Below are 22,694 nucleotides of genomic sequence, written 5' to 3'. Positions count from 1 at the left end.
TGCATGAAGTTTGAATTGGGCAGTGTCTCCTATGTCACATGGCTCACCTAAAGCTAAAGAAAGGTCTTTGTAGTTTTTCAGATTTTAAATCAATGGATCGTTGATGTTGTTAAAAAGTTCTTGTATTCTGTAGGCATTTGTTTTGTGACTTAATTGATGATCTTTCATTTTTGGTGAAATATCTTTTCTAGTCTTTTATCATAACTGAAATTACCATCTTGATCTAAAAATGGTTTATTTACTCTTTTGTGCAACGATCCAAGCCGTTTTATAGCTGGCCAAAATTACTAATATTAAACATTTACTTCTGATTTCAGGTGACTGATATCATTGGTTCTTGTTTCACTATTAAGAGAAAACTTACCAGATTCACTAGATTCACTATGTAGGTACAAAAATGCCTCTTAATATTGTTCACTTTTTATACACTTAAAATTTTTCATCACAACAGACAGCTTTGTAGATTGCAACTGAATTTATCATGAAATTTGCCTCTTTTTATTGTCCTGATTATATTACTAGTTAATACATCTCTATTTTATATTGTACCGGTAATATGTCTTCATTTTAGGGGCGCCTGGGTGGCTCAGTCGGTTGGGTGTCCGACTTCGGCTCGGGTCATGATCTCACAGCTTGTGAGTTCGAGCCCCGCGTCGGGCTCTGTGCTGACAGCTCAGAGCCTGGAGCCTGCTTCGGATTCTGTGTCTCCCTCTCTCTCTGCCCCTAACCCACTCACATCCTGTCTCTGTCTCTCTCAAAAATAAATAAACATTAAAAAAATTTTTAAAAAATATGTCTTCATTTTAAATATAAAATCTTTTCCATACCTACTACTTTAAATAGAAAAAATAATTATATTCTAATAAAAATAAGCATTTCAACTTAAATACCAATTATGATTTACATTAAGTATTACTGTAACTCATGTTGTTGCATAAAATGTTCAGATAAGCACATTCTTACATTATTGCATTAAAAATTTAAATTAATTAATCCATAGTAACCACATCAGTTTATGTATATTACACAAATGATTTACATGCCTATTGAACACTACAGTTCAACAATTATATCTTAAATGATGCAGTCATTAAAATGAAACAAAGCTCCATCAAAACAGTAAAGTTTTGTAAAATGGAAAAATATTTTATACTTGAGAATGTTTTAATTTAAATGCAAACTAACTAAAACTATATTGAAAATTCAGTTGACCAGCTATATTTCAAGTGCTCAATAGCCACATATAGCTAGTGGCTACCACAATGGACACTGCAAATCTAGAACTCTACATTCTTTTTTTTTTTTTTTTTTTAACGTTTATTTATTTTGAGAGAGAGAGAGAGAGAGAGCGTGAGTATGCACATGTGTGCATGAGCAGGGGAAGGGCAGAGAGAGAGAGGGAGAGAGAGAATCCCAAGCAGGTGCAGAGCCCAACACTGGGCTCAATATCACGAACTGTGAGATCATGACCTGAGTGGAAATCAAGAGTTGGATGCTTAACCGATTGAGCCATCCAGGCACCCCTAGAACTCTACCTTCTTGCTACTCAGAACATGATCCGGGACCAGCAGTGTCAGTAACACCTGGAAGTTAGCATTGCAGGGTCTCACGTGCCACCCCAGACTTCCTGAATCAGAATCCATATCTAACAAGTCGCCAGGTGATTTGTACGCACTTTAAAATTTGAGAAGCACTCTTCCAGGTGATAAGTAGTAGAGGGTTTAACCTGGTGGTGGCAATGGAAATACACCAACGAGGTCTGTGTGAAAGATACAATGAGAGTAATCAATCAGACTTAACAGTGATAGAATGTACAGTAATGGAGCAGTCAAGACTTTGTAATTTAGTGATTGAGAGGCTATAATGGTTCATGCTGTAATGATTCATAGTATTCTTAGTATTATGTAATGTATATTTTCCAGGGGTGCCTGGAAGGCTGCTTCAGGTTCTATGTCCCTCTCTCTCAGCCCCTCTCCTCATGCTCTGTCTCTCTCTCTCTCTCTCTCTCAGAAATAAATATACATCGGGGCACCTGGGTGGCTCAGTCGGTTAAGCGTCCGACTTCAGTTCAGGTCATGATCTCGCGGTCTGTGAGTTCAAGCCCCACGGCATGCTCTGTGCTGATGGCTCAGAGCCTGGAGCCTGCTTCAGATTCTGTGTCTCCTCTCTACTCCTCCCCTGCTCGCACTCTGTCACTCTCTCTCTCTCAAAAATAAATTAACATTAAAAGAATGTTTTTAAAAATAAATAAATATACATTAAAAAATTAATGTATATTTTCCAGTTTTAGCAAAAACAGTTTAAATTATATGTATGTATTTGTATATACAAGTATATCCATACATATTGGCACAGCTATTCATTTCAGTAATATACACTTTCAATAAAAAATATACTGCCCAAAATCAACCATAAAACTGTTCTTTTTATTTTTTATGTTTTTATTTTTTTAGTATATTGACCGTGTATACCATTCAACTTCTTATGTATATAGAATGATATCATTCTGTTTAAGGGGATTTCAGCGATACAGATGAATTGTTAATGAGAGTTCCTATACTTTGTTGAAAATACTAAAATTCTGTCTCCTCAAGGATTAATTTCTTTATTCACAATTAGCAAAAGAGTGTTTAAAAATCACAAATAGAGAATGTGTATAACTCTTCTCTTAAAAACTTTTAAAAACCAGAAACTTGAGTTATATGAAAAGTACATAGGTAACCTGATTATTAAAACACCACTAGATTGATTTTTAATTTATTTTACAATGATGGTTACCAGTTCAATTTGATATCCTTTGTTCACTCATTTATAAACTTTTAATTGAATTATTGTGAGACAGTGGCCTGATCCTAAAAACAGAATAATCTCCCCTTTTTGAAGGTCCATTAACTATTACAAATTATGGAAATTAAATTACCTTTATTTAGTATAGTGACCCAAAAAGAAAGCAGTGAAGAACTGAAAGATAGGGAGAGAGGGAAAAAGGGAGAGGGAGGAAGGAAAGAACTAAAAAGGCAAGAACAAGCTATGAAGAGATCCTTTTTCTCTAGAAAGGATCAGGTGTGCTGCTTTTTTTCAACCAGGGCTGACTACTAGAATACTTACTTATTTGTAAGGAATTGGCTGCACTGTTCTCTTTTATGCCTTACAGAATAACCCCACCTTACTGTTTAAAATCATGAGCGCAATTTCCCACAAAATAAGACTTCTCGTTATTTTTTCAAGTTCTAACAACTTTTAACAGGCATGGGCCATTCTCCTAACAACTTCCTTTGATCAACAACTTTTCAAAAATGTACTCTCACACTTAAGTTGTTTCAAGTTGGTTTCAGCAGTGTGTTTATGACCTAAGGCAGCGGTGAACTGGTAAACAGTCCAAAGCCAAAGTATTTAGCTTGTCTGAACCAGTCCTTGCGCTAAAGAAACATGGGAAATTGCTCATTTGGCAACTTCTTTACGTTCAGATAAGCCCAGTTGCAGTTAGCCTCACCTGTGCAAAGGTTGGGTTGAATGTTTGACAAGAGCATGAAGTCCTGAGGCAGAAACGTAAGGCCAAATCAGCACAGGAATCTCTGTGGGTAGTTGAGGTTGAACATGAACTTAGTTACAGCTGTTGCAGCTGGCTTGTGAGCTGTCTTGGTTGATGGATGAAGCAACAAAGGAAACTAACAACGGATTAAATATATCTCTAAAAGGAACAACAATACTGTGGGATTTACTAAAGGAGTACTCATGTATTTACACTCTTAGAGATTGTGTTCCTTTCTGCATTTATTAAAGAAACAGTAAAGCCTGTAATTTTTAGAAGTGGTGTCAGTGCCCATACCCTTTTTATGTTTATTTTTTCGTGATCTGAATTTTTTATAGTATTTCAGTATAGCACTAGTAGATATTCTAAGATGCTGTCTCATCTTCAGAAAGGAAAAGAAGAAAAATACATATATTTGATTTGTCAGTCTTTTCTCTTCTGAAAGGGTACTATAGTAAAATGTTCCTATGTTTCCATTTCAGGTAGTCACTTTGTGACCTCAAAATGTCAACTTTTATTTTCTATTAAAAATCTGCTTTACAAGCATCTCTCATACTACTCTTTTATAGCCGCAGCCACCTCCTTCTGTGCTCCCTCCACTAACGCCTTGCAACCAGTAATCTGTTCTCTATCTCTATAATTTTGTCATTTCAAGAATGTTATGTAAATGTGATCATACAGTATGTCACTTTTGGGCATTGGCTTTTTTCACTCAGCATAATTCCCTTGGGACACATCCAGGTTGTTGCATGTATCTATAGGTTGTTCTTCTTTATTGCCAAGTGCTTATAAAACTGGTGAAATCTGATTAAGGTTGGTGGGTTGTATCAATGAAATTTCCTGTTTGTGATATTTTACTGTTATAGTCATGCAAGTTATAAGCATTGGAAGAGTCTTATTGAAGAATACAGGGAACCTCTGTCTATTATTTCTTACAAATGTGTATAATTTACAGTTATCTTTAAATGATTTTTTAAAAGCCTTTTTGAGAGATGAAATTATAAAGCTCTTATAATGACAGCAATCTGAGTGGAGAAACTTATAAAAAAGAAAACTTGGTTGAATTTATTTTTCAACATTAATTCCCTTTTTGTGAATCAAAATATGACCCATGTATTTTCCAACATTAGACTTTGCTCAAGAAACTGCCTGAGTTAAAGACAGCTTGCTTGGAAAGGGAACACAAGAACAGTCCAGTTGGCGTCCCTCTTTGCCCAGACACCAGCCATATCCAGTGATTCACTGGACGTGAATGTGGCATTCTGACCAAGCATTGGCAAACAAAGATGTCTATTTCAGAATCCCCATTCCCAAACAGTTTTCTTTTTAATGTAGAAAAGGTCTTACCATTTTAAGAAAACCTGAGTAAAATTTTGTTATCCTGTTGATACTACAGAAGCCATTTGAATGGTGTCAGCTCAATTAGAATCACACAATTTTTGAAGTTGGAGGAATTTGGAAGGGAAATGACCTTATTCTTCACAGAAACCTTCCAGTTCATTTGATGACAGTATTTTCTGTAGTTGGTTGGCTTAGCTAGGACTGATGTTGGGGTTCTGGGTTCCCCGCCGTGAGCCACTTACTTTCTGGCTGTTCAGGGACCAATTCAGCACTCTGTCATCAATTGTTTCACGCATGCATTGTAGTGACTTACAAGGGAGACTTGGCAAGGGAATTTAAGAAACATTTATTGAATGCTCTTTTGTATGGATGTACTGGGAAAGCTAGACGTCTTATTCACAAGGAACTCTCAATCCAGTGAGAAGAAAGTAAAATAGAGCAAAACCTATAAAGCATTGTAGCGTAGGTGCCCAATCGCTGGTGTGTTGTCAGAGGTATATTTATCTACCACAGCAGACATTACTCCCTTTAATTTTTCTTATTTAACTTAAAAGTACAAATCCCTAAAATTTCATTAGCTACTAAGAGAACACCTTTCAGGGTGTGTTTTAAGCATCTGTGTACATGCCAGACTTTTATGTCTCTTGATGTTAGAACAATATATATTGCTGACAAACTAGTAAATTTTACCCAAGGAGGAAGTAGTGATAAGGCAGCTGACACTATAAAACTCTTATCTTGGCAGTTTACTATGTGAGAAACACTTTCAGTACTCTTACTTCAATACGGGACTCTCCTGACATTGTGTTAAGTGATTTATTCACAAACTGTTTTAGAATTAAAAACAAGACTTCTCTAGTCATACCCAACCCTATATAAATAAATCACCCTATTTGAAAATACTGTACTTTGATCCATTGTCATCCATGTTAGATACCAAGGATTGTCTGTGGTGATGAGTTTCAGATGAAATTGTGAATTCCATCACAATTCTTTAATATTGAAGGTAGCTCATTTCCTGATCTGATTGCTAGGGACATTCTGTCACTCCTGAGCATATGCCCTTCGTCTTATCCCCCACCCCCCATCCCTTTTGGCTCTTCATTTCTCTTATATTCCTAATAACTGTTTTTCCTCTTTTCCCACGTCATTTTATAAGATCTCTTTACACTGTAATTATTACCCGCTCTTGCTACCAAATCTGTTGTAAATATTTCCCCCATCTACAAATTCCCTTCCTAATTTTTTCAAAGATTTTTTAATAGAGGTGTTTTTGTGTTGACAGATCTTTTTCTTTGTGCCTTCTCCTTTTAAATAATTTTCTTAAAAGTCCCTTCCTTACCAGACATCAGATACATATTAACCTGGTTTTCCACCTCACTGTGTTTGTCTTTATTTAACCTATCTATGAAATTATTTTGTTTGGTCTATGGTATGAAATGAGGAACTACACTTTATACTTTTGTCTTCCCAGATAATTTGTTGTTGCAACTACTCACTCTTTTGTGGTGTCTCCATTATCATAGATTAAACTGTTACATATTCTAGGGTCTGTTTGGGGCTATCTGCTCTTTCAGCTGCTTTGTCAATAAATATTTATTGGGTGAATGAATGTTTTATCTAACTCTTCTTTGGCCAGTACCAACTATTTTGGTATATGCCTATGTCCTTGAACCACATCCTACCTCTTTCTTTCCTGTTGTTACTGTTGTTTCCCAAAATTTGTGGTACCAGTTCTCACTGATTTCTTTTTCTTCCAAATGAATTTAGGAATATTATTACCTTCTATCTAGATTACAGCTTGGAATTCTCGGTCAAGTTCTTCCAAAACAAACAAAAAAATTTGATAAAATTACGATCCCAACTGAATTAAAACTCTAAAAGTTAAATTGGAAGTTACATATTTCTGTTTCAAAGCCAGCTCTTTGTTAAACCCCAAACTCCAGATAAATTCTAAATGTTTAAATAGCCAAAACATAGCTTTTGTGTTGTAGCAGGTTTCAGTGAGCAGAGTTGACATTCTGATTAGGAAAGGAAATGCCCAATACTGTAGATGTTTCCTTCAGTACATTTGTAATCAGACTTGGAAAAGTAGGAAGACAGTTGTTTTTTTTTTTCTTTCTATCAACCTTCACTAAACTAGAAAATGCATGTTTAGGGTTAAATATATTTAACTGGATTTTAACAAATTAATATTTATATTGTGAACAAGTTACATGGTAAAATTTATGAGATAGGTGTACCTGTGTGTCTGTCTTTGATTAGGGACTTCTGTTTATAGACAGAGATTGAAAATTGTTTCTTTGGTTTTCTTTGATGTTCAGAGTCAGAGCTCAATTTTGCACCTTTTGGAGAATGAGGCAGGTGCAGGTAGAGAAGCTGACAGCTCTTGGGAGGGTTAATTAGAGCTAATTATAATTTGATTGACCTGCTTTTCTTCCAGAAAGCTTAACCAAATCTTCCTTTGCAAAGTGGGGATTTTGTTTTTTCTTACAAACTGAAGAAAATCGTTGTTTCTTGGATTTATGAGTGTCTATCATTTTACACACTTTCCAAAGAAGTGTCAGCACATAATTCATAGAAGCAGGGATACAGGTGGAGTTGGAATGGACCTTCAAGATTATATAGTCCTTGAGAGCATATATTATATTAGCTTGTGATGAAAAACTACTTTTTGGGAAAGATAAACTAGTGTGCATAATTTTTAAATCTATGTGATGAAAAACTAAGAATAAATTTGTAAAACACAATGAAGTGTAACTGTTCCTAATTCCACATAGTTTTGATATAATCTTATTTACTTGATAAATACTATGAAAGGGTTTTTAAATGTATATATAAAGAGAATATAATGAAGTGATTTGCTTTTCATTAAGTGTTTTTCATAGCATGGTTTATGGTTGTTATTGTAATTATTCAAATGAAATATCATTCTAATAGTCCAATAAAATTGAAACCTTTTATGAAGAACTTTCCTATGAAAGCTTCTTACCTAATAAGATTTTCTAAGGCAGTTACTATATATGAAAAACAAAGTTGTCATTTTTACCATCAACTCAGTTGTATCTCATATTTATGGTTTAAGTGGAGCACTTGTTCATGTTAGATAGGGTTTTACTCTCAGCTTGTGTTCTAATTTGAACAATCAAGACTCGTTGGCTTTAGAAGTCAGACAGTAAAATACTTAATATTTTAATGACAATTCAAGATAGCAATAGGAGATACCAAGTAGTATGTGATTAATTATAGACAACAGATATAAAAGATAAAAGGAGGGAAAATTGTAAGCGGAAGTGGTCTGGGAAGATTAGAGAAGGTATAATCTAAAGGAGATTTTAAATGATAGACAATCAAATGAAGGAAAAAGAGGAAAAGTGTATACATAGCAGAAGGAACATTGTGCTGGACAGCATCTTAGAGGTGGGAGAGTTTAGTCTGGGAAATTTGGAAAGTAATGTACTTGGATATGGTAATCATGTAAGAGAATTGAATGTGCCAAAGCTGGAAATAGAGATTTGGAACAAGCAGTGGAGAGCCTTGAAGTATGGAGACTGAGGTTCTATTTTATCATACTACCTAAGGTTATCTCAGTCTTGTTACGTGAGCAGTATTTTGGGAAAATTGATCCTTCAAAAGTATGCAGAATATGCAATAGTGAAGAACACAATGGGCAGATAGTGAAGAACACAATGGGCAGGGTGATCATTTATGTGATTCTCATAGTATCTAACTATGAGGTGATGGAAACATGAATCAGTCGTGGAGGCAAGAATGCAGATTAAGGAATAGGTGGAAATATATCATAAACGAAGACTTCACAGTATTTAATAACTGGCTGGGTATGAAGTGGATGGTAGGCTGGATGTATGCATGAAAGAGGAGTAAGGAAAGAGAAAGGAGAGAGCACATATCAGAGGCACATAGAAAGTTCTGTGAATTAACTACCCCTCTCCAAAGTGCGTCCATGCTTAAATAAGGAACGAGTTGCATATTCATTTGTGAATATCTGCAAATTACTTTGAGATCATCCACTGGAGAGAAATGGTATACATGTTTTAAAAATCTGAAAAGGAAACTAGAGCTAACTTGCTTTTTAAACACTTTTCCTTCAACAGCCCTCTTCCTGCAGTAACCCTTTTATCTTTTTTCACAAGCTGTAGTGGGACAAAGACCAACAAGGGTTCTCCAATGAGTGAATGTAGGAAGCTGATAAGAGAAGTATTCTTTCAGGCTTAGTAGCGTAAGTTACATTACACCAAGACATATATCTCTTTGCAGTCTCTTTTTTTTCCTCCTGTCGCCCATTGACATTTTGAGAGATTTACTGATTAGCTTAAAAATTACAGAATTTCGAAGGTTAGTGATATGGATGTGCTAGCCTAATTACAAATGTGCAACTGTTGTTAATGCTTGCTCCTACTTTAGGGAGTCGTAACTGGAGAAGAAAATCTTTTACATAATTGTTGCTAACATTAAAAAGACCCATGCTGGGGCGCCTGGGTGGCGCAGTCGGTTAAGCGTCCGACTTCAGCCAGGTCACGATCTCGCGGTCCGTGAGTTCGAGCCCCGCGTCAGGCTCTGGGCTGATGGCTCGGAGCCTGGAGCCTGTTTCCGATTCTGTGTCTCCCTCTCTCTCTGCCCCTCCCCCGTTCATACTCTGTCTCTCTCTGTCCCAAAAATAAAATAAAAAACGTTGAAAAAAAATAAAAAGACCCATGCCTACAATGTTCCCAAACAACTTCTCTAAAGTTCAATAACTGGTATTACTAATTGATTGCCTCAGGAAAGCCCTTAATAAATTGTCTAGTCTAGCCCTCTGATCACACAGGTGATTATGTATATTTTTCAAAAGCAGTAAAGAGGAATGGGAAAGAGCAGTACCAAGAACTATAATCTTTTCTTTAACCCTCCTGTGAGAATTGTTTCGATGTTATAAAGTAGGTGTTATTTCCCATTATACATCTGGACAAACTGAGTCTTAGAGAATTACATAGCCAGAAAAAAAGAAAGATTACACATCAAAGATTCTGACCTAGCTTTAGCTCATCTAACACTCATGTTTTTTCTTCTACATCATGTTCCTTGTGGGGGTGGAAAAGCACATAGCACATTGTCTTTTGTCTGAGCTTATGGTGCCCTTTGTGTGAGTTTATAGTACCCTTTGTCTCTTTTGTCAAAGGAGAATTTGGCCTGATCTTTCCTGAAGATTCATTGTGAAAATGTAAGGTGGAAAATCCTCGTTTTACAATGGGACAGTATGAGTTGAAGGTATTTCCTCAGTGTCACCAAAAAAAAAAAAAAAAACCAAATCAGAGATTTGATTTCTTGTATATGGATATGTGCTTCTGGTGTATGTGCTCACACTGCTTAGTATTAAAAAGCATAATACTTATGTTGATTTTTCTGATTGCTATAACATCTTGGTTTCTCTTTTATTTTCTAACTTTCTAAACTGAATTAATCTCTATCTAATACAAAATAAATCAGTGAACTAGCTGCAGCATTTATCCTGATTGGATTTCAGGCTCATGGTGAGGTACTCAGAAAATTCTGGCTCAATTGTTACGGACATGGGAGGCTTTGCAGTTATTTATTAGAAGATGACCCGGGAAGAAAAGAAAAAATGGATTTATGTGATCCTGTATTGCTAAATACAGCACACTGCTGCTGTCTCTTTTTTACTGCTTCCTCTAAAAGTCATCGTTTCAATGCACTAATCTTTTAAACAGCCATTCAGTGGGAATTGGGCTAGAACTTTGCTAAGGGGTCACATTTACCAACCCAACAGTTATACATTTACAAAAGAAATAGCATGAATTTATTCAGCATCAAAACCTCTGCATCTTTTACCACCCAACTGCATTTCACACTGTATTACCATCAGTGAACTATCATGACTATATAAATTCCATCCAGATTCTTCATTTAATTAACTAGCATTCTTTGAACAAAAATAAAAGTGCTGTTTTTATAGAGGAATAAAAGCTGCATGAAGTGAGTGTGAAGGAGACAAATCATCAGATTAGTTATTATTCATTGCAGCTATGGAGAATTCTCTGCCCCTCCTCTTTCTCTTCAGTGGCACTATATTTTTTTCTAGCTTGATTGAATGAATGGAAAAGGGGGGAGCAGTGTAGCAGCCTCGAAGGTATTTCAGTATATTGTAATGGTCACATCCTAAGCTCATGTGGGGTTGGGCACTGACGATATTGTCAAATACAAGTCATTTTTTTTTTAATCATTTTCTGTTTTTGGAGAGACAGTATGGCATAGTAGCCAAGAGCATGAACTTTGTGCTTTGTGCCTAGACAGCCTTGGTTCAAATCCTAGCCTGTTTGTGACTTTTTTTTTTTTTTTTTTTTGAGAGAGAGAGAGGGAGCATGAGCAGGGTAGAGGGAGGAGGAGCAGAGAGGGAGAGAGAGGGAGAGAGAGAGTTTCTCTGCACTGTCAGTGCAGAACCTCCATGCAGGGCTCGATCCCATGAACTATGAGATCATGACCTGAGCTGAAACCAAGAGTCAGATGCTTAACTGAGTGAGCCACCCATGCGCCCCTAGGTTTGTGTTTCTGAGCAAGTTACTTAATGTGTCTGTGCTTCAGTTTTTTCCACCTGTTAAATGAGTATAATAATAGACATACCTCAGGCAGCAGTGTGTGGATTGGCTGAGTTGGTCCATGTAAATCATTTACAGTAGTGCCAATATCCATCTGCATCCTGTATGTACAAAAGCAGTCTGATGTGAAGGTGATGAAGCTGTGACACCAGTGACTTGGTCACCTGGCCTGAACCAATTGATGTGGCTTCATAAATGTTCTTTTATTTACCCAGATAGTTCTTTGTAGCAGTATTTTTTGATTATAAGACAGTTTTAAAAATAAAGAAATTAAGTTTTGGGTTTTTTTATTTTTATTTTTTAACATTTATTTATTTTTGAGACAGAGAGAGACAGAGCATGAACGGGGGAGGGTCAGAGAGAGAGGGAGACACAGAATCCGAAACAGGCTCCAGGCTCTGAGCTGTCAGCACAGAGCCTGATGCGGGGCTTGAACTCACGGACCGTGAGATCATGACCTGAGCTGAAGTCGGATGCTTAACCGACTGAGCCACCCAGGCGCCCCAAGTTTTGTTTTTTTTTATTTGAATATAGTTGACATGCAATGTTACATAAGTTTCAGGTGTACAAGGTAGTGATTCAACAACCATAGTTATGCTGTGCTTGTAATTACCCTCTGTCGCCATGCAACGCTGTTGCAATACTGTTGACTGTATTCCCTACTGCTGAATCTTTTGTTCCTGTGCCTGAAATGGAGCTCTTTGAATCAGAGGTGTGATAGGCAGTTGGTTGGCCATATCTCTCCATCCTGAACCCTGCTGCCTGATTTAGCTTTCTGAGACACTCTGTTCTCAAATCAATTTCTATTCAAAAGGCCTTAAAAGTTACCTGATATGGGGCACCTGGGTGGCTCAGTCAGTCAGATGTCTGACTTTGGCCCAGGTCATGATCTCATGGTTTGTGAGTTCGAGCCCCACATTGGGCCCTGTGCTGACAGCTCGCAGCCTGGAGCCTGCTTCGGATTCTGTGTCTCTCTCTTTCTGCTTCTCTCTCTCTCTCTCTCTCTCTCTCTCAAAAATAAATAAGCATTAAAAAAAAAAAAAGTTACCTGATGCAAGCTCTTTTGCCTGTCATGCCATTTCCACCAGAGCCTTGCTTGTTCTTTCCCTGTATCTCCTCAACCTTTTTTATCCATTGTTCTCCCAGGAAGCATGTACTCCAGTCAAAAGTAATCTAGTGCCATTTTGCAAATGTACCACATTCCTTCTTGTCTCTCTTCCTTCGTTCACATTGGTCTTTTTGTCTAACATGCCCTACCCTGTTCCTCCGCTTATCTAAGTTATACCTAATTTTCTGAACTGAGCCGTAAAAGGGAAGGTACCTTTTATCCTCTTTGTATTTTTTATCACATAATATGATTGTCTGGATGTGCTAGCTGCTAAATAAATGCTGTTAATGATGATGAAGCCTTCTGTTAGCTCTACTTTCAAACTATATTTAGTATCTCACCACTTTACAGCAACTCCAACACTGTCACCCTTGTTCAAGCCACAGTTACTTTATGCCTGTCCCCTTCTTCCACCTGCTCCACCCTTGCCCACTCCCTACAATTTACTCTTAACCCATCTGCAAAAGTATTGCACTTACAGGTTAAGTCAGATCGTAATCGTTTCTCTGCGCCAAACTCCCCAATAACTTCCCATCTCACCCTGAGTAAAGCCAAAGTTTTTATGATGCCCTACAAAAGCCTCTTAAGGTCTGCCACTCCACCCCAACACCATCCCTGCCCTCACTCCTTGTGTCCTACTACTCCCTTCTTCCTGTCCCTTACCACTCTCTACTTCTGTCACACTGGCTTCTTTGCTGTTCTCTAAAGATGCAAGGAACAGTTCCACCTCAGGGCCTTTGCACAAACTGGTTCCTTTTCCCAGAAAGCTCTTTGAGAAATCTTCATGGCTCCATGCTTCCTGCAGCTCTCTGATTAAATGTCTTCTCAGTAAGGTCTTCACTGTTAATCCCTAATTTATTGTCTATCTCTCCAAACTAGAGTGTAAATGGGGGGGAGGGGGTGCATGAGGGAGGACTTTTTGTCTGTTTTGTTAGGTTCTCTGTCCTCAGTACCTGAAACAGAATCTGACATATAATAAGTACTTAGGAAACAGTTAGTGCATGTATGAATGAAAAATTGACCCTTAAAAATATGTTCATATTCTTAACTCTCCCTTCATTTCAAACGTATTTAGATTCAAACAAAAGCAAGCATCCTATAATAGCTCTGAGAAAATTAAAATAGCCATAGTTGAATATTAGCCATGGCAATTGGAGCAGAAAGTTCCATTGCAGAGAAAAGATATTTCTGCATCAAGTAAAGAAAAAGAAATCGTTTACAGTATAATAACTGCCATGTGAAATTATATTAGGTGTCCTGGGGGGACTGTCGTCGACCCAGCACCAAAGCACATTTTGAGAGCGCAAATGGTTTTGGTCACTCCATCCTCTTCCTAAAGTAGAGAATGTAGCTAATTTTGGGGTTTTTTTAATTTGTTTTTATTTGTTTGTTTGTTTTGTCATTTGTTTTGTCAGTTAGTTGTAGAGTAAAAAGGTGAAAGAGCATTAATGTTGGAGTTTAGCAGACCCAGGTTTAAACTCTGGCAATACTATGTGTCCTTGGACAGAGTGGGTAACCTCTCTGAGCCTCTGTTTAATTATGTATAAAATAGTTTTTAATAATGCCTTTCTCTGTTCTAGAGGTTAAATGAGAAAAGACACATGAATCTTCTAGGACATAACATGTGTTTAATAAATGTCATGTGAGCATTGCACCCTATAGAAATAGCTATATGTTTTGCTACTGAATTCCACCTTTTGGCTTAAATCAAAAGGGAGAAATAGCAGTTAGACTGATGTCTAGGAATAAGCTTTGGATCCTGGGCTTGGACCACAGGGAAGTCTGCTACACCACAGATCTCTCAGCTGTATCTGATGAAGCTGTAAGCACCTTTCTAGAACATGAGCCCTACCACCTACTTGAGTTTTGTGGAAGCCTACTCTTTTTATCTTCTGAACCAGTTCTTATTCTAGTCTCCATTTTCAATTCCCTTCTAGTTCCCTTATTTCCAAAATGTTATGCTAGCTGTGTGAAGTTGGAAATCCTATACTGAAAATTATCCAGGAGATCAACAGAGGAAAAGTAAGATCAGGCATTTACTGTCCATAATAAAATAACGTGGAGACTCATTTTCACATTGATATGTGAGGAACACATGTATATCTATTAAGTTTGGGAATTATAACTTCCAGAGGGAGGAAAATATTTTGTTTAAACTGTATTTTTTTTTAACATGGCTTTTCTTCAATGGCATGAATTTTGCAATCTTCAGGAAGCCAAAGCTGTTGTTGAAGAAACCAGAGCCCTGCGAAGTCGGATTCACCTTGCCGAAGCCGCACAGCGACAGGCACACGGAATGGAAATGGACTATGAAGAAGTGATCCATCTGTTAGAGGCCGAGATCACAGATCTAAAGGCTCAGCTTGCTGATTATTCGGACCAAAATAAAGTAAGCAAAACCGTCCTCTCTTTTAGTTACCATGGTTTCCTTGCCGTTGTCATGTATCCTGTTTTCATTTTCTTTTCATCTGCACTTCTAAACTAGGTCAGTGTTTGTCTTCTATTATTCAATGATAGGATGATGTGTCGTGATGGGATGGGGGAGTAAGGTGAAGGTTGTGAGCCTCCCTTTATCCACATAGCTTGGGGATGAAAAAGCATGTGACCCAAATTTATTTGGGTCATTGGTCAACATTGTGCAGCTCAGGAAGTCCTAGAACTATTTAACATTTAATTGATTACATTGGTTTTCTCCATTTGTTCCTAAACTTACTAATTTGCCTTGTGGGGATGGGAGGAGGAGAGTCTAGGGATGGGTTTTGCTCTTTGATTAGAGCACTCAAGGAAGTGTGAATGTTAAATAATTTTTGCCCAGGGCCAAGATAATTAATAGGAAGAAACTGAGTTTGAATTTAATAGGCTCCAATTTCAATAGCAAAATGCTGAATGCTATTTATAAGGCAATGTGATCCTTTTTTTATGGGAATTTTTTTATATGATTTTTTAACATAATACATACTATATTCATTGAAAGGTCTTCAAAAACTATAGTAGACATACACATTTTTACTTCACTGAGGTAGAAAATTAAGTAAATTGAAATACATATTTAATGACTTCAACAAGTTCATTTAGGATAGGTGTTTACATCTCTAATACAGTCAACTTTCAAGAAAACATAAAGCAAATTTGAATAATTTATGTCTATTTATATAAACATAAAACTGTTAAATACCTTAAATATACCAAGTGGAAGTGAAACCAGTTTTAGAAAAGCAAAATGCAGAGGAAAATCTGAAATTTTCTTTGGCTAGCTCTTGAGAGGCACTTATACATTTCTCACATCTGCCCATTTAAACCGATTCCGAAAGAGCTGATGTTCCTACTTTGATAATACACAAGGCTAAGGGAAAGTTATATTACTTGAAAAGGCAACAATACTTAGAAATACTACATATATTTATTATTTTTGACCCAGTGTTTACATTTTGAAATCAGAGATCCATGCTTAGTTCATGTGAGTAACTTTAACATGATTCTGAAAATATTTGGGGAATTAATCAAAATGTCAAAAGTACAGTTTTATAAAACTCTGTTTACTTTTGGAGGGATAATCAACAGTCTTTAAAAATACATTCTAAGTAATATAATATTCAAAGAGTTCTCATGAATTGATTCAAAAAACTTTTTTAAGCATAGATTATTTGCAATTCTCTGTTCCAGCTCTTAGCTGAGAGACATTTTGGTCCTAAGTTGTCTGGCAATGTAATTAATTCAGTTTTTCTCTTTTTTAGCATAATGGGGTCTCCTGCCATTCCTCCTAACAGGATTCTAAGTTGGCCGTTAACTTGTCTCTGAAAAAAATAATCTTTTGTTTACTTTTCAAAGAAAAAATATTAGACAAGAGCATCTCAACATTTTCCAAACTCAATACCAGTGGCGAAAGAGAAGGAAAGTTTTTTCTTTTTAATTGTTTAAGATTGCTTCAAGAGACATTGACCAAGATGTTGCAGGACGTAGATTCAAATATTCTTTTTTAAGACGCAGGTTCATTTTGTAACTATGTTTTTTTCACTGTAAGTTTTTCCTTTAAAAAAAATTTTTTTAGGGGCACCTGGGTGGCTCAGTCAGTTAAGCATCTGACTTCGGCTCAGGTCATGATCTCGTGGTCCATGAGTTTGAGCCCCGCATTGGGCTCTGTGCTGACAGCTCAGAACCTGGACCCTGCTTCAGATTCTGTGTCTCTGGCCCTCCCCCGTTCATGCTCTGTCTCTCTCTGTCTCAAAAATAAATAAACGTTAAAAAAAAAAACATTAAAAAAATTTTTTTAATGTTTACCTTTTTTTGAGAGAGAGAGAGACACAGCATGATTAGGGTAGGGGCAGAGAGAGAGAGGGAGACACAGAATCTGAAGCAGGCTCCAGGCTCTGAGCTGTCAGCACAGAGCCCAACACAGGGCTTGAACTATAAACTGCAAGATCATGACCTGAGCTGAAGTCGGACACTTAACCGACTGAGCCACCCAGGTGCCTCAAGTTTTCCCTTTTGTTATCTCTATACTTACTTACCTTTTTTATTTTTTATTTTTTCTGTTTACCCCCAGCTTAGGAAATAAAACATTACCAAAACCTTTGAAGATCCAGTGACCCTCCCTAGTTACAATCTTCTCCCTTGCCCTCAGAAGTTACCACTTTCCTAGATTTAGTATTAACCATTTTCTTGATCATTTTACCACATATGTTTATATCTCTTACTGGTAAATGTTGTTGAATCCTGCCTGTTTATCAACTTTATATAAATAGAATTGTCCTACATGTATTATTCTTGCTTTTTTCACTCAAACTTTTATTTTTGAAATTCATCTATTTGAAATTTATAGTTGGTTCATGTATTTTCATTGTTTTTTTTTTTTGTACTCCCTTGAATGGATATACTACAGTATATTTGTCCATTCTGTATTTGATGAACAGTCCAATTGTTTCTGTTTTCTTTATTATGAACAATGTTGATAACACTTTTGTATATATCCTGCTCCACATGTATAACAGTTTCTCTTGGGTTCATATCTTAGAGTGGAATTGCTAGGTTGAATGATGATTGATCAACTTTACTAGGTCATGCCTAATTGTGTTTGAAAGCTTTTGAGCCAATTTTTACTCCCACCAGTAGTGAATGAGAGATACTATTTACCGCGCACATCCTTGCTGACACGTTGTTTTCATTTACTTTTAATTTATATCAATCTGGTAGGTGTAATAAGTAAATCTCATTATGGTTTAATTTGGATTTCCCTGATTACTAATGACTTTGAGCCATGGGTGTGTTGGGACCAGTTAGCACCGGCTCAAAATAGGTGATTGTATGCATATCTTCTCAACTGCATATTCAGTGATATCAGGTTGTTTGGTAGCTTCATATCAGCTGTGGTGGAATTATTTATACCCCCAAATGCTATAAACCAGGGCTTTTTGCCCTGGCCCAGATAGCCAGTTGAGCATATATTTATGTACTTGTTAGGCATTTATGTTTTATGAAATGCCTTTTCATAACTTACAATTGTTTTTCCCATTAGGTTGTTCTTTGCACATTAATATGTAGTGATTGTTCACGTGTTCAAGTTACTAAACCTATATTAAATTATATGTTATTAAAAATCTTTTCTCTCAGATTCTTGGCTTACTTTTCACCCAGTGGCAAAAGACACACTGACTTTCATGTAGTCAAACTTATCAGTCTTTTCCCTTATGTGCCCTTTTACAAGTTCTTCTATTCCCAAAGATATGCTTTATATCTGCCTCTAAGTTTTGATCTTTCTGTCATTGGTTTCGTAGCATTGTATGGGGATGGAGATCCATTTTATTCTTTCTTTATACTAAATGAACGACCAACTATCCCAGCCCCATTTATTCAAAAGCCTCTTCTTTCCTAATTGATCTACAAAATCAGGTCTGTCATATATCAAGATTTCATGTGCATTTATCTTTCTGAGGGCCCGCTATTCTCCTTCACTGGTCTATTTGTACATTCTTGCACAAATAACATACTGTTTTGGTTACTCTATCTTTTATAGGGAATCTTGATATATGACCATCCTGCCTAGTTCTTTTTCTTTAAAAGTATGTTGGCTACGTGACCCTTTGTCCTTTTATGTGTATTTTATAAATTCAACCAAAAGAAAAAAAAAACTACTGGAATTTTTACTGAAAATAAGTTAAATATATAGATGAATTCGGGAAGAATTTACATGTTTATGATTGAGTCTTTATTTATAAACACCACTGAAGCAAAAGACTGGATAATTGCATTGTGGCCAGAGAATCTAGTCTATAGTATAATTGATTCCAAAATATGTTGGTGGTTGCTTTGTGGCTTATACTGTATAGCCAGTGTTCACACATGGTCAAAGTGAGCTTCAAAAGAATTCCTCATGGTTTTTTGATGTATCGTTTTATATATTCCACTAGATCAGATTCATTAATTGTAAAGTCCAGCTTTTCTCTAGTCATCTTAATTTCTTTGTCAGAGAAATGCATTAAAATCTTCCTTGTTTTTTGGGGCGCCTGGGTGGCTCAGTGAGTTAAGCATCTAACTTCGGCTCAGGTCATGATCTCACAGCTCATGGGTTCAAGCCCCATGTTGGGCTCTGTGCTGAAGGCTTGGAGCCTGGAGTCTGCTTCTGCTTTGTAGTCTGTGTCTCCCGCTCCTCTGCCCCTCCCCTACTGGTGCTCTCTCACGCACGCGCATTCTGTGTCTCTCAAAAATAAATAAACGTTAAAAAAATAAGAAGAAGAAAAAAATCTCCCCTTTTTAAAAAAGTAATGTTTTTAGCCATATATAGGCTTGGAATTACATTATCATCCTTTATGGAATGTTGTGACTCTTCAATTTACCAATCTTATATTCCCCCTAATTTTATTTTTCATTAATACTAGAATAGTTACAACAGTTTTCTTTTGGTATTTATGGTGTATCTGTTTTCCTTCCTTTCACTTTTAACTTTGCATTGTCCTCACATTTTAATTGTGTGTGTGGTAAACAACATATAGCTGAATTGTTTCCTCATCTTACTAATGTTTGATCTTTAATTGGAAAGATCTTTCCATTTACCCTGTTTTATTTGATAATGCCATTGGCTTCATTTCTACCCTCTTTATGCATTTTATTTGTGCTTTAGTTTTTGGTTGTGTTTTTTTTTTTCTTTCAACGTGTCATGTCTTGCCTGTTTGTTTGTTTTTTAATGTTTATTTTTTGTTTATATTTTGTGAGAAAGAGAGTGTGAGCCGGGAGGGGCAGAGAGAGAGGGAGAAAGAATCCCAATCAGGCTCCACGCTGTCAGTGCAGAGCCCGACATGGGCTTTATCTGGGGCTTGATCCCAGGAACTGTGAGATCATGACCTGAGCCAAAATCAAGGGTCAGATGCTTAACCAACTGAGCCACCCAGGTACTCCTTGTCTGTTTTGTTTTTTTTTTTAATTGGTTCAGATTTCTCCTGTGTTCCCCAATTCCCATTCCATGTATTTCCTTCTGCTGGTTTATAGAAGGTATGTACTCTGTTTCTAATTTTTAATGATTATCTTAGAAATTTTAACATTCTATTTTCACTCAAATTATAAAACTAATCACTAATTTTCCCCTGCTTCTAAATATTATAGTACTTTAAAACCTAAATCCAATCATTCCTTCCTACTTAATTTCTATTTTTGTCAGTATTTTAGTTCTTTCTTGACTTTTAACACCATAAGTTAGACACTATCACAATTTATTTTGTGGAGTCAACTTTTGTTTAAATAGATGCCTTCTTTTCCATTTTCTATGTCCAGCATTCTTTTTTGCATCTCAGGCCTTCTTGCTAAAATTATTTCCTTCCTGAAGTGCAGCTTTTAGAAACGTGTTTAATGAGGATCTGTTGGTAACACATTCTCTTCATTTTCGTTTGTCTGAAAACATCTTTATTGAACTCTTGCTCTTGAAATACATGTCTGCTACATTGAAAGTAAGTTTGCACTTAATTTCTTTCATTGTCTTTATTCCATGATTGTGATATCAGCAGCCAATCTGTTATTTGTTTGCAATCCATTGTTACTTTCCTGATGATTTTAAGATCTCTTTATCATCTGTGTTCAGCAGTTTGTGATGAGTCATGTGTTGACTTATTTTTATTTATAGTGCTTATTTTTATTTATAGTGCTTGAGATTCACTGAGTTTCCTGATCTGAGAAACATTGTCTTTTGTTATATCTGAAAAACTCCAAATTGTTATCCTGAGCTATGTCTCTTTCATTCTTTCTGAACCCTCCTGTGTAATTCAGATTGAGTATATACTATATCTTCATCTAGTTATTTTCTCCTTACCTCTTCTCCTTTTTTTATATCCTCCCATTTTATTTTTCTGCTGCATTATGAAAACCTTCTTTACCTCTGCCTTCCAGTTTATCCATTCTCTTTTCAGCTATATCTAATTGGATATTAAACCCATAAAATGAGTTTCTGATTTCATTTTGATTATATTTTTATTTTTAAGATTGATTTTTTATGCCATCTGGATCTATTTTTATAGTTTATTTTCCCTTTATCATGTCTTAAATTCCTCCCTAATTTTTAAAACTCATTAAACACTACTTTGTAGTCTATATCTGATTACTCCAATATCTGCTGTCTTTATATAGTTTGTTTCCTTTATATAATTTGTTTCCTTCAGCTGACTTTTATTCATGGTAGCTTATTTCCTGAGGTCTTGTTCTTTTGACACATTATATGTAGAAATTCTTTGAGATCTGAGTTGAGAAAATATCCCTCCACTGAAGTTTTGTGTTTGCTTCTGCCAGTCTGGAACTTATTTAAACCAAAATTTCAGCTTATAAATTTACAAGACACACAGGCAATGTAAATTATGACCTCAAACCTTCATGAGTTTGGACCCATGAAGGTTTTTTTTTTAACCTACTCTCCAGAACCCAAATCAGAACCATCGATTTACTTCTGTAAGGTTTGTTTCTTTCCAATTCACCCATTAAAGTTCTCTCGTTTGCCATGTGTGCCCAAAGATATACCCTCAGAGCAAATTATGCTTCAGCATTCTCCTTTATAAGTAGGTTCACCCAGCATTGTTGTTGTTTGTCTTCATGAAATTCCTTTACTGTCAATGGGATTCTTTTACTGTTCACAGGATTCCTTTACTTCTCTGCCAGCTCATCTTTACATTATATCATATTACATTAAATGTATATGTGTATTCTCAGTAATTTTTGTTATGCCACACTGGTAGCGATTTCTGTCAGCAGCTGGTAAGCCGTGTTGTAAACAAAAACAAAACAATGATAAACTCAATTCAAATGTATTTTACTATAAGAATCAATAAAGCCATATGCAGCTTATCTTGTAAAATTTGCAGCATCCCTATACAGTCTAACTTTTAAATATGCATATACAGTTAATTAAGTGCCTCCCCAAATCAGAAGATAAGTACACTAAGAGAAAATAAATAATATGGTAATGTTGGATATTAGTTAGTAAAAACTGAACATAGGAGCCACTGATATAAAATCAAAGAAATGTTTAAGACCCTCCTTTTGATACCTCTATCCAGGAAAGTGTTCAGGAGTTAAGAAAGAGAATCACAGTGCTCGACTGCCAATTGCGAAAATCGGAAATGGCTCGAAAAACTTTTGAGGCATCCACTGAAAAGCTTCTTCATTTTGTAGAGGTAAATTTTCCCATTAACATTACCTTATGCCCATTTTTAAGAAATCTATATATGACTGACACTCAGATAAATGTCATGGTGTTTGGTGGCTAGTGAGACATTCTCTGGGCTCAAAACAGCAATGCTAACCAGCAGCCAATTTTAAAATTGCATAAATAATGAAAAGACCAGCTAACAAATAGATTCTATTGCTAACAAATAGAGCAATAATCCAGACAGGATAACATGGTCCCAAATATATACTATGTTTTTTGAACTCTTTTTCAAAACTGTTAATACTATACAAATATTATTTGATAAATATTTACCCTATAAAGAAATGTTTCCATAGCTATTATTACACATCTGAGTGGCGTTGCATGTCAATGTAATTGATTCTTTTTTCCCCACATAACAGAAACACCTTTTAATCAATTGGGAGTGAAAGGAGGAGGGAGGTTATAAACATTAGTTAA

At 36.1% G+C, this 22,694-nt stretch overlaps 1 protein-coding gene across 4 annotated transcripts in view; it reads left to right on the top strand.

Annotated features, from left to right (window-relative positions):
* STXBP4 (syntaxin binding protein 4) overlaps positions 1 to 22,694 on the top strand; it is a 174,366-nt gene that overhangs the window by 75,145 nt on the left and 76,527 nt on the right. For 3 of the 4 annotated variants that reach the window (XM_060646448.3, XM_060646446.3, XM_060646447.3), the window contains 2 exons: positions 14,808 to 14,984; positions 22,123 to 22,239. In XM_060646448.3, coding sequence (XP_060502431.1) covers positions 14,808 to 14,984; positions 22,123 to 22,239 — 294 coding nt within the window. Of the gene's footprint in view, positions 1 to 14,807; positions 14,985 to 16,329; positions 16,731 to 22,122; positions 22,240 to 22,694 lie in introns of those variants that run through there. The other variant, XM_060646451.3, reaches the window with a different exon arrangement.

The sequence above is a fragment of the Panthera onca genome, chromosome E1, assembly GCF_046562875.1.
Source record: "Panthera onca isolate mPanOnc1 chromosome E1, mPanOnc1 haplotype 2, whole genome shotgun sequence".
NCBI lineage: Eukaryota > Metazoa > Chordata > Mammalia > Carnivora > Felidae > Panthera > Panthera onca.
This window is presented reverse-complemented; position numbering and strand designations above follow the sequence as displayed.